Source organism: Hypanus sabinus, chromosome 17, assembly GCF_030144855.1.
Source record: "Hypanus sabinus isolate sHypSab1 chromosome 17, sHypSab1.hap1, whole genome shotgun sequence".
NCBI lineage: Eukaryota > Metazoa > Chordata > Chondrichthyes > Myliobatiformes > Dasyatidae > Hypanus > Hypanus sabinus.
This window is the reverse complement of record NC_082722.1, coordinates 31,207,934-31,220,090: the sequence shown is the minus strand read 5'-3', so window position 1 is coordinate 31,220,090 and position 12,157 is coordinate 31,207,934. Positions and strand designations below refer to the sequence as shown.

Sequence of the window (12,157 nt, the reverse complement as noted above, 5' to 3'; positions counted from 1 at the left end):
TGTAAAAGGGAGAGGCAGAGGAGTGAGACTGGGGCCTGAGGTGTTTGCCAGATGGAGGAAGGCCGAAGAATGGCAGGTGGATTGATCCTCAGGCTCCCATCCTACCACTGCCTCCCCCCATTTATACTGGCTACCTTCCCTATCTACACTCAGACCTGAGGCAGGGTTTCAACTCACAAATATCAACAATTCCTTTCCCACCCACAGATGATGCTCAGCCTGCTAAGTTCCTCCATCAGACTGTTTGTTCCTACAGATGAAACATCTCTGCTCTGTAGTTAAATCTTTATCTGGGCCTGACGCTCTTATCTGACTGAAACTGGCCCTTCTCCGATGAATCTAGGTCCTTCTGTTTCTATTTAAAATTCTATGGAGATTGCTACCCTGACAGCAAAATTATTGCAGTGCCTGTTTGTCAGGTGGTTTCCTGTTGATCCCCCAGGGGGCTCCTGAGACTTCCTGTGGGACTCCATCATCTTGTAAACACAACAGCTGTAAATCTTGAGCAAACACAAACAAAGGAACCTGATTTCGCGGATCCTGGTGAAGGGCCTCGGCCCAAAACGTCGGCTGGTTATTCCCCTCCATAGACACTGCCCAACTTGTTGAGTTCCTCCAGCATTTTGGGAATGTTGCTTCCTCATCTTGTGTCAGCTGACGCTTCCTGCCACTGACAGTCTGCTAAAGCTGACATGTGTAAGTGCGCCTCAGGCGCGAGGAGCTTTAGTCGTCACCATCAGTGGGTTCAGTGCTCAGATACCACCGTGCCATCAATGGAGTCTTCACAAAATCCTCAATAACCGTAGATACTGTAAGATATAGGGGCAGAAATAGACCATTCAGCCTATCAGGTCCGCTCCGCCATTCAATCATGGCTGGTAATTTTTCTTAATCCCATTCCTCCACCTTCTCCACATAATGTTTATTTTTTTGTTGAACTTGATTGAACAAAAACATATCTACAAACAAGCATCAGCTATCAGTCCGCAGTTCACTGCACAATGGTAAATACCTATGTTAACGACACCAGGGTAGAAGAGAGTAGGGACAAGAGAAAGAAGAAACAAAGATTACATACATACACAAACATACGCATGACCTTCACATCACCTTTCAATGTAGATTTACATCTATTTTAAATAAAATCATAGTCCTCAGTAAATCAGCTCAAGTCCTACATTTTACCAGGCCCCTGTGTGGGCCTTTCACTGTGCCAGGTACAGAATAACAGAGTTCCATCTTTCCAGATAAGAGTCCATTTCCAGTTGTAAACTTGCACTGATATTTTTCACACAGTTCACTTCATTCAGTCTCTGTATCCATTGTTCCAAAGTGGGTGGGTGAGACTTAAGCCAGTTAACAGCTATCATTTTATGGGCAATCAGAATCAAGATTCTTAACATGTATAGTTTATTCTTCTCTAATGCAGATTGCGGGAGGTTACTTAAGATTAAATGACTAGATTCGAAAGGGTATACTTTCCAGCAAAGTCTGCTTTTTTTTTCTGCATATTATGATATTACTAACGGGGTTTTAAAGTACCTCATCCTTATTTTCCAAGCAAATTCCCTCCAATTGGGACTATTCAAGCATTTATGCCATGGCTCCCAAGACCTCTCCCACTCTTCCTCTTCTATTACGGTATTTACCTTCAATTCCCAATCTAACGTGTTATCCATTGTATCCAGGTGTTTTTTTTAATATATACAAGACACAATTTTCTGGGATTGCGTCCTACCCATGATGATCTCTATCCAAAATGTTTCCAAGTTATTTGGCTGTATTTTAAGATTGTTCCATTCTTTGAGTGATGCAAGGTAATGTCCAATTTGGAGGAATCTATAAATGTCATTTGATACAAGATCAAATTCAGTTTGGAGTTGGGAGAAAGATTTGAACGCCTCACCATCAAACATTTGGTCCACAAGAACCAGGCCTCTTTGTGCTGAATCAGAATCAAACCAGAATCCAGTCTTGCTGGAATAAAATCTGAAATGAATGCAATTCTGGTTGCCCTTGATGTAGTCCTTGGAAGATCTAATTTTTTCCTAATTCTATCCCATACTTTCAATGTATAGTTAATCCATTCATTCGGAGTTTCAACATTCTTCCACACGTTTGGATTTAAAAAGGGAAGAGCTGCTAAAGATAACTCACCAATTGAATTTTGCTCTATGTGAACCCATCTTGAATCCACGTCTTCTCTGATCCGTGACACAATTGCTCTTAATTGGGCAGCCCAATAATAGGTCTTTAAATGAGGTAAAGCTAAACCTCCCTCTTTTTTATTTGAGTATAACTCTTCTAGTCTTACCCTGGGCCTCTTTTTCTGCCATATAAACCTACTGATGAGTCTATCCAACATTTTAAAAGTAGATATCGGAACTATTATGGGTAGAGCACTGAAAAGAAAAAGAAACCTGGGCAAAATATTCATCCTGATCACCTCTACTCTACCTATCAGTGATAAAGGAAGCATCTCTCAATCGTCAAGATCTCTCCTCACTTGATTAATAAGTTTAACATAATTGGCTGCAAAAAGCTGGGAGGAACTGTGAGTTAAACTATCCCCAAATATCTAAAGTCCTGTTTTGGCCAACAAAAGGTCACTTCATCATCCAGCTGGCTTGGCCAGGTTCCTGTAATCATCATAGCTTCAGATTTCGCTTCATTAACTTTGTATCTGGAGACCTCTCCATAGCTTCTCAAACATTGCATAAGCGGGGGAACTGATGAGAGGATTCTTTATAAAGATAAAAATGTCATCTGCAAATAAAGCTATCTTATGGGTAGTACCTCCTTTATCTATTATACCCTCAATTTGTTCATTTTGTCTTATTAATTCAGCCAGTGGCTTGATGCTTAAGGCAAATCATATCGGGTATAGGGGACTTCCCTGTCTGGTTCCCCTTTAGAGCCTGAAGAAATTGGAACAGTATCCACTTACTCTAACCCTGGAAATTGGATCTTTATTCAGTGTCTTCATCCAACTTCAATATGTTGCATTAAAACCCATTTTTTCTAAGGTATAGTCTAAGTATATCCAATCCACCCTATCAAATGCCTTCTTGGCATCTAAGCTAAGAAGCATGGAAGAGTGGATGGATCTCTGTGCTAAAGACTGGATATTTAAAGCTTTTCTAACATTGCTTGCTCCCTGACAGCCTGGAATAAATCCAGTTTGTTCTGGATTAATCAATTTTCCTATACATTTCTGTAGTCTCTTTGCTAAAATAGAACAAGGAATCTTCACATCAGTACCAAGCAGGCAGTATGAACTGCATGCTATAGGGTCCTTTCCATCCTTGTGGATTACTGATATGATTGCCTCTGACCAGCTCGTCAGGGGGTCATGTTCAGTCAGAGCATAATTAAAACTTAACATAAAACTGGAGTAAGTTCTGTTGTAAGTATCTTATACAGCTCACCCGGAAATCCATCCATACCCAGAGATTTATATTTTTTAATGTTTTAACAACATCTTTTATTTCTAGTTCTGAGATTGGTTGTGTCAGTGTAACAATCTCACTTTCTGAAAGTTTGTTTATACAGATGTCTCTGAAAATTCAGTCCAGCTTGCCTTTATTTTGTGGTGGATCCGAAGAATCTTACAGATCTTTATAGAAGGCCCTAAATGCCTCTGCTACGTTGTTTGGGTTTGATACCATGGAGAAAGTTAAAGGATGTCTAATTTTTGGTACAACTCTTGTTAGACTGTGCCTTTCTCAACTGAAATGCTAACAGACGGCTGGCCCAGTTCCCCTTCTCATAATACTTTTGATTTGTGTATCTAAGTGCTTCTTCTGCTTTATATGTGAACAACTCATTCAAGGCATCCCCACACTTTTGTAGGTTTTTCCAATCATCCTTGTTCAGTGTTAATTTGTGCCTTTGTTCTAATCTTTTTATCACATTTTGTAACTGATTATATTTTTCATTTCGGCTCCACATAATGCTGAACTCCCAGTATTCATTGTAAGACACCGGTACCAATGTCAATGTTCTCTTCCGGGCCACTGATGCCTGAGTTACACACTCAGATTTGAGCAAAAGGATTACCAGGTGGACAGATGAAAAGATTCATTTATGTGCTCCGAGATAAAGAACAACATCACCCGCTTCTCTTGGGAATATCCAGACTATGGCGAATCAGTGCAGAGAAGACATACGTAGGATATCAAGGAGAAGCTCGTGTCTGTGTACTGGAAGCAGATAGACGCTCAGAGAAGGCAGCAGATGAAGTATATTACACACACACACACAGGCTCACACACACATGCTCATACTCTCACACACACACTCAATCACCCACCCCATCAAGCACCTCCTGCACTGTGGGTAGTAAAGACCCCCTGGCCCTTCCCTCCTGGCCTCAGCATTCACCTCCAAACCCATAAAACAAGGGTGGAAGCATTCTCTACCCCAAGGAATAATCTAAGAAAGGAAACAATGTAGTTTAGTTTAGTCAGCTCCATCTTGGGTACTAGCCTACAAAGTACCCAGAACATCTTCAAGGAGCGGTGTCTCAGAAAGGCAGCGTCCATTATTAAGGACCCTCAGCAGGAGATGAGGAGAGAAGACATGGGGAGAACCGGATACGACCCGGTGGGAGACCCGTTTGTTCGAGATGGATTGTGAGCGATGTTCGGAAGGTGGTGTGGGCTTTCACGCTGACCGAGGGCCCAGCACGTGAGTGACAGAGAAGTTCAAGATGAGCTCCAACTTGTGCACATTTGACTGTTTAATTAGAACAGGCCCTTCTCTTTTTATTTTTCTTTTCAGTTAGGATTCATAAATACAATTCCTTTAATTGTACATAGTGTACTGTCTGTTACTTCGTGGCACTAACTTGTAACAGGGTAGCCAAGCACACAGCATCCACACAAACTGGGATTTGGGACGGAAGAGTCTGACGAGTTTGGCGGGACTGAAGAGTGTTTTCCCTAGACTTACACAGCCAAGGATACCAGGGGGTTTCATTAGGTATCGCATTGAACTGCTGCTGCTAAGTTAACAAGTTTCACAATAATAAACCTGATTCTAGTCTGACCAAGAGCAGGGATGTGCCTGAGCCATCGCTGTCGTCACGGCCGAGGAAAAGCGCCAGAAAGAATGAAGGAACGGCTAACCTGAGCCTAGAAGGTGCCCATTTAGAGGGCTCGGCAAGACGTGAGGGCGACTTCTGTCATGTTTTGTAACTCCAAAATTTGAAAGCTAACTACAAGTAAGAGACGGGAGTCGGAAATGTGAGTATAAATTCGTGTTTACTTTAAGCGAGACTTGCATGCATCATATGGTAGCATCATGACATAAACAATTAATGTATTTTTACATACAACCCATGATGAATTATAGAAAGAATGCCTACTCAAACAATATATTTACAACATTACTGAAATAGTAAATACTCAACAACTCCAGTCTGTTCTTCACCTTTCCGTCCTGCAAACATGGAGCTCAGATGAGCCCCATTATCAATCGATCTTGGTTTTCAGAGAAAACTTGTGAGTGAGGAACTGAACAGACAACTTGAACATGACACAAAAGTTTATTCCAACAGCTTTTGCCTTGGCATGTAATCATCATAACAAAGAGAGCAATGTCACAGCAATGACTTAAAGAAGTTGCAGCCTAAAAGCAACAGTTCTCTTTTACAACCAACACTAAACACATATTTTCACCTCATTTAAAAGGAAAAGAGAAGGACATAATGCTGTAATACTAGAAAAGACTGCAAAATTAACAACATCACGGGTTGTCTCAGACTTTTGGACTCCTGGTGAAAACGAAATCCCATTTGATATCACCTAATCAGCAATTTCAGCATGAACCAACATTTTGCTGGAGCTCCCTGTTGTGGCTTCCTTTGAAATCTGCTTTTTGCTCAACAACAATAATTCCTTCAAACCAACTTTCATAATAATGAAAGGTCCCAACTTTACACTACTTCCTATTCTTTTTGGAAATAATTATCCTTATCTAAATTTTGTTTCATGATCCTTTTCAATCCTAGTACCCACTGACAAAATTCAACTAGGTTTGCTTCATCTCCATGTGCCCCGAACCCTGAGGGATAGGATGAGTAAGTGGCAGAGTGTCCCTTTGCAGTGACTTCACACTTCCTCCTTTGGATGTGTTGGCAAATTCCACCTCAAGAGTCCAGCCGCCAAGCTCAGTTTCACATTTACACATTTCAATATGTCCCAGACTTTTGCAAGATCTTGCGTTTACCAGCTCTTAGTTTTTGCAAGATTTGCAATTTCTTCAGGGTGAGTGGTATTCAAGGCCAGGATCCCACGAGGTTTGGGAATCATTAATGCTGTTTTCAGAGGAGCTTTTAACTTTATACCAATATATCTCTCCGTCAGCAGAGTTGAACACAACCACCATTATGAGCACTAAAAGTGGGATAAACTACACGAAAATAAGATTGAGTCCTCAGCTGTCAGTGTAGAGAAGGCTAGGTTTAATTTGCGGAACTGTCAAATGGCACACAAGAAAAATACCTGTGGAATGAATGCAGGGCAAGACACAAGCACACCAGCAAAATGAACAGTTCTGTTCCACATTTGCTCCTTGCTGTCTTACACCCTTACAGATGCCGACATCTCTTCAGAGGCTCAGTCAGCTTCTTGCATGCTGGGTAGAAGCATGCTAGGAAAGGATAAGCGAGTGAATGCCGAGAATATTGAAGAAAAACAAACAGTCACCAGTCTGTATTTTGTTGACACCCAGCTTAAACGTTCTGGAGAGAATTAAGCTCTTCCAAAGTAAAGCTCTTTTTTTCGGTCGATGCATCCTTGCTTTTCTTCCTGGATTCCGAATGCGTCATCTGGTCAAAAAGCTTGCCAAAGGTGGACACCTGAAAACCACTTCGGATATTCCGTGCAGCAAATGCGTAAATAATAGGATTGGCGCAGCTGTTGAGGAAAACTAAAGCTCCAGCGACCAGTATGCCATAATCATAGATCTCATATAAGGTATCAGAAATGGCTTCATTAGTCTTGGTCATCAGTGCAATGACTGAAACCAGGTTTACAGCATGGTAAGGCATCCAACATATAAAGAATACGACCACCACAGTACCGATTACCATCCCAGTTCTGTTATGACGTTTAAAAATCATGCCTCTTAATTTCTTACCAATACACATGTAGAAAATGGACATCATCAAAAAAGGGATTACAAATGCAACAATGAATTGTATCATAATGCATAAAATTTCCTGAGTCTCGGAGCTGAAATTCCCGAACATGCACTGAGGCTGACCATTTTCATCATTGCCTAGCTCCTGGTACATTAAAACTGGAATTGCAAAGAGAAGGGCCAAGATCCAGACAAACAACACCACTACACACACCACCTTGACCTTGCGCCATCGCTGTGAGGTGAACGGGTAAGTGACAGCCACGAAACGTTCGGCACTCATCACCGTGATGAGAAAGACGCTTACGTACATGTTGCAGTGGATGATGAAGGTCAGGAGCTTGCAAAACACTTGTCCAAATGACCAACCATACACAAAACTGTAGATCCACAGAGGCAAGCTGATCAGAACCAGGACATCAGCTATTGCCAAGTTCAAGATCAACACAACAGTGGGCGATTTCTTTTTCTGCATGTTGAAAGTTATAATCCAGATGACCAGTATGTTTCCTGGGATTCCAAGGAGGGCAGCCAAGCTTAAGATGACAGTAACTGCTGCATTTTGCACCACAGATGAGTGATCCATCTCAGTGAGATTCAAATCCATCCTAACTAACTGAAGCTTCTTCCAACTTAGACAAGAGCTTCTTTGTTGAAGCAACTTCCTGATTTCACCGGAATCGAGAAAAGCCCCAAATGAAAGTAATAATGAGTCAAGTTAACTGACATGAGATGCTAAGACAACATGCAGAAATGCGCAAATCCCTACACATGATTGCTAGAACTATTTGTGGTGAAAATATTGAAATAGACAAATATTGTAAATGAGGAATGCTTTACAAGGGGTGATTGATAAGTTCATGGCCTAAGGTAGAAGGAGTCAATTTTAGAAAACTAGCACATTTACTTTTCAACATAGTCCCCTCCTACATTTACACACAGCCCAGCGGTCGTGGAGCATACGGATCTTGGACCTCCAGAAAGTGTCCACAGATGGGCGATTGATAAGTTTGTGGCCTAAGGTAGAAGGAGATGAGTTATACAGCTCTCATTACGTGCACATACAATTCAACTCTTTGAGTGATCATGCAAAAAGTTTGAAGTTAATAACATCTCTTTCTACAGGCCACGAACTTATCAATCACCCCTCGGATATGGCAGTCTACATGTTAGCACCATCTGGGTAACTTTCTTAAAAAAACAACATAGGTCATGATGTATAGAACCTGCTACATCCTCTTTCTCAGATGGTGAGTAATAACGTGGAGCATTACAGCATATAACAAGACATCTTATTAGCCTGTCATCAACTCCAGTTCCTCTCCATTGTCTCCACCTCCACTTCCTGCTGTCTCATGAAAAGAGCCAACATAATGAAGGACTCCTCCACTCTGGTTGTTCTCTCTTCTTCCCTCACTCCCACTCAGGCAGAAGTTACGAAGCATTGAAAACTGCTTTTATAAAACTCCTAAACAATAAAAATGAACTCTCACAATTTACACTGTCAAAGCCCTGGCAGTTCTTCTACATCTGAATCTTCTCTTTAACTATAACAACATATTCTACAATACATTCTGTTATTGTCTTTCCTGTTGTACTATCTTAATATATCTTTGTATAAAATTGCCTGACTGAATGGTATGCAAAGCCAAGCTTTTCATTGTAACTCAGAATGTGATAGTAAAAAGATAACTCATTTCCCATACCACTTTGTATGGTAGCTGCTCTGCCCAAGACAACAGGAAATTGTCAGGGGTTGAGACTGCATCCCTGCCGATCAAGCAAGCCAGCCTTTCTTCCTTTGACTCCACCTACATTTAACAATGTCTTGGGAAAGCAGCTGACATGATCAAGAACCTCCTCCACTCAGATCATTTTCTTTCTTCCCCCTTTCTCACCAGTAGAAGATACTAAAGCTTGAAAGCACTACCAACAGACTCAAAGGCAGCTTTCGTCCCACCATTATCAGGCTCTTGAACAGACCTCTCACACACTCAAAGATGTAGTCTTTATCTCCCAATCTAATTCATTCAGGCCCTTGCACCTTATCTGTCTATCTGCACTGCAATTTATCTGCAACTGTAACTCTGCATTCTACATTCTGTATTCCTTTTTATTGCCTTGATGCACTTATGTATGGAATAATCTGCTTTGAATGGCAAACAAACAAAAACTTTTCACTATATCGTAGTACTCGTGACAACTATAAACCGATTACCTACAAAACCTCACTGGCTCCACCGGTGGAATTTCAACCAGCACTTATAAAATGCAGAGCAGAGAGGTCACAGCTTTCAGTTTTTTGTTTTGTTTCCTCTGCCTTTGGTGACATCAACCAAGAAACGGTCCTCATTATGATACAAAAACCTAAGTTAGCTGTTTAGGCTTTGGAGCTTTCTCTATCTTTCAATTTGACCATAGTTGATTGGCACCTCAGCCAAACCTTCTTTTGATTTCTTGATACTTCTATGTAATAAAAATCTACTGACTTGAATACAAAATAGAGAAGCAGGAGCAAGCCATTCAATATGATTGTGGCTGATCTATCCAGGCTTCAACTCTTTTGTGCCAAACCCTACAGCCTCAATACTCCATAATGAACTCTTTCTTAAGTACCCCCACTGACCTAGTCACCACAACCCTCTACGGCAGAGAATTCCAGAGATTCAGCTGTCTTGGTCATGAATCATTCGCTTTTCAGAGTAAGGGAATTCCTGATTCTCACAAACATTTAGGAAAAGACATCCCTGATTTCAACACTGAGTAGCCCATTACATCTTCACATTTTCACACTGGTTCTTGGTTTCCCCCACCAAATGAAATGATTTCGCCACAATCATGACATAAGGTCCTTTTAATATTTTACCCATGTCTGTCTTAGCATTCCTCAATCATCCAACCTGTTGGAGCAGAAAGCAAACTTGTGCAACAGTCCCTCATTACCTAGCCCAACTAAAGACCACAAATGTTTTGCCCTCCCCTAATTTGCCAAGTAAACCAAGCCCAAAAGGGAGTGTGAGATATTCAAGCCAGCAAATTAGCAGAAGGAAATTAAGCAAGAAATTAATGTTTCTTCATCACTGAGAGACAAGGTAAACATCCGAGGGACTGTCAAACTACCAGTGTATCTGTAATGTATGGATCTACTTCTTTCAGAGTAATGTCCACCACCCTTAGCACTATCTATTGTCTGCACATGTGCTGTTGTCTACGCATGCACCTTGCCCTCTCTTTCACCTAGCAATGTGAATACACCAGTTAAAGCCATCTCCCGCGTGCATGCTTAGTATTTAATCAATATGTAGTTGTGCACAGACACAACAAATCAGCAACGAGTACGAATCTGAATGTCAGAAAATATCACAAACTGCATTGACAGTTACGGGATGAAACAGTGAGAGTTAAGCAGCATGAAAAAATAGTCTGGATGCTAACGAAGGAACGTGTGAGTAACAGTGAAAGACGTGCTGAATTTAAAGTGAAAATAACGTGGCAATTGCTTCAGTTAGGAAAGTTGATGAATTTGATAGCACTAATGAAGGCTGGGAGTCATATATTGAGAGGGTTGAACTGTATTGTTACACAGACAACATTGAGGGGCAAAAGAAAGCCTCTACACTTCTTAGCCCAAGAACATCCAATCTCTTACAGAACCCTAAAAAGCCAGCAAATAAGATGTTACAATTTTACAAAATCACTTGAGCCCTCACCCACTGGTAGCTGAGAGATTTAGATTTTTACAAAAGGAACCAGTGAAAGAATGAAAGTATTTCTGAATACATTACAGAACTGCACAAACTTTCCCAGGTCTGTGACTTTAGAGATGGACTTTCTGATGCATCAAGGATCAGGCTTGTATGTGGCATGCATAGTCAAAGCACTCAAACGAGGCTACTGTCCGAAAGAGACCTGACCTTAAACAGACATTGACCATTGCAGTATTGTTACAGACTGTAGAGACTGCGGCAAAGGAAGCAGTAGAACTACGGAAAACGTTAGAATGTGAAATGCACAAACTGTCCCTATCTGCACCCTATGTACAAAAAGATAAAGATGTCATCAATGTGGCAAATCCTCCCATGATGCGAATGACTGTTGGTTCAAAGTAAAAGTCTGCAGAAAGTGTCACAGACAAGGTCACATAGAGAGAGTGTTCAAGGCCAACAAAAAACACAACTGATTGAAAAGTCTCACACACAAAACCAAGCAAATGCATAAAGTGACCGAATGTAAGAATCAGACAACATAAAGTCTGACAAAGGTGAACTGTCATGCCTAGGACTGCATAATATTATTGAAGCAGATCACAAAATCATCTGGATCACGATAGATCTGTCTGGTGTAAAACTGAAAATGGAGCTGGTTACAGGGACAGCTTTGACCATAATTCTAGAGGCTGACTACAACAGACTGTTTTCTAAGGTACCATTGGAGAAGACCTCAGTGATGCTAAAGGCTTACACAGGTGAGAAAGTGTTTCCCAAAGGCAAACTGAAAGTAAACATGGAGGCCAAATACAGCAGTTAGAAAAGCGGAGTGCCAGCACTTTTTGGATGTGAATGGTTGAGAAAACTAGACTGGCACTCAAAGCTCTCAGTGTGACATCAGCAGACAACTGCAGCCCACTAACCAGAGGCCGTCACAGCCACTTAATGCTAATCAGAAGGTGTTTGAGAAGGGAATAGATAAACGGATCGAAGACTTGGCCAAAATCTGTTCGGGATGCCAGAAAGATCAAAATGCAACCTCACAGGCAGTGTTACACCCATGGGAGTGGCTGTCTTCACTATGGCAAAGAGTACATATTGACTTTGCTGGGCCATTCATGGACTCCATGTTCTTGAGTGCTGTGGATGCTCAATCAAAGTAGCTGGAGGTTATACCGATGAAGTCAACCACCTCAGCAAAGACTGTCTCCACTCTGAGGACTATCTTCGCCAGAAATGGCTTGCCAAAGCAAATTGTGAGTGACAATGGACCACAATACTTGTCAGAAGAATGCTGACTGTTC

The 12,157-nt window shown here is 41.3% G+C and overlaps 1 protein-coding gene across 1 annotated transcript; it reads right to left on the bottom strand.

Annotated features, from left to right (window-relative positions):
• Positions 1 to 5,258: 5,258 nt before the first annotated feature.
• Positions 5,259 to 7,762, bottom strand: LOC132407169 (leukotriene B4 receptor 1-like). The gene has a single exon (XM_059993463.1). It carries the CDS (start codon positions 7,751 to 7,753, stop codon positions 6,737 to 6,739), a length of 1,017 nt encoding a protein of 338 aa, XP_059849446.1. The 5' UTR covers positions 7,754 to 7,762; the 3' UTR covers positions 5,259 to 6,736.
• Positions 7,763 to 12,157: the final 4,395 nt, after the last annotated feature.

Coding starts and splice junctions, on each gene's coding strand:
- LOC132407169 (XM_059993463.1), bottom strand. CDS start 7,753: ATGGATTTGAATCTCACTGAGATGGATCACTCATCTGTGGTGCAAAAT.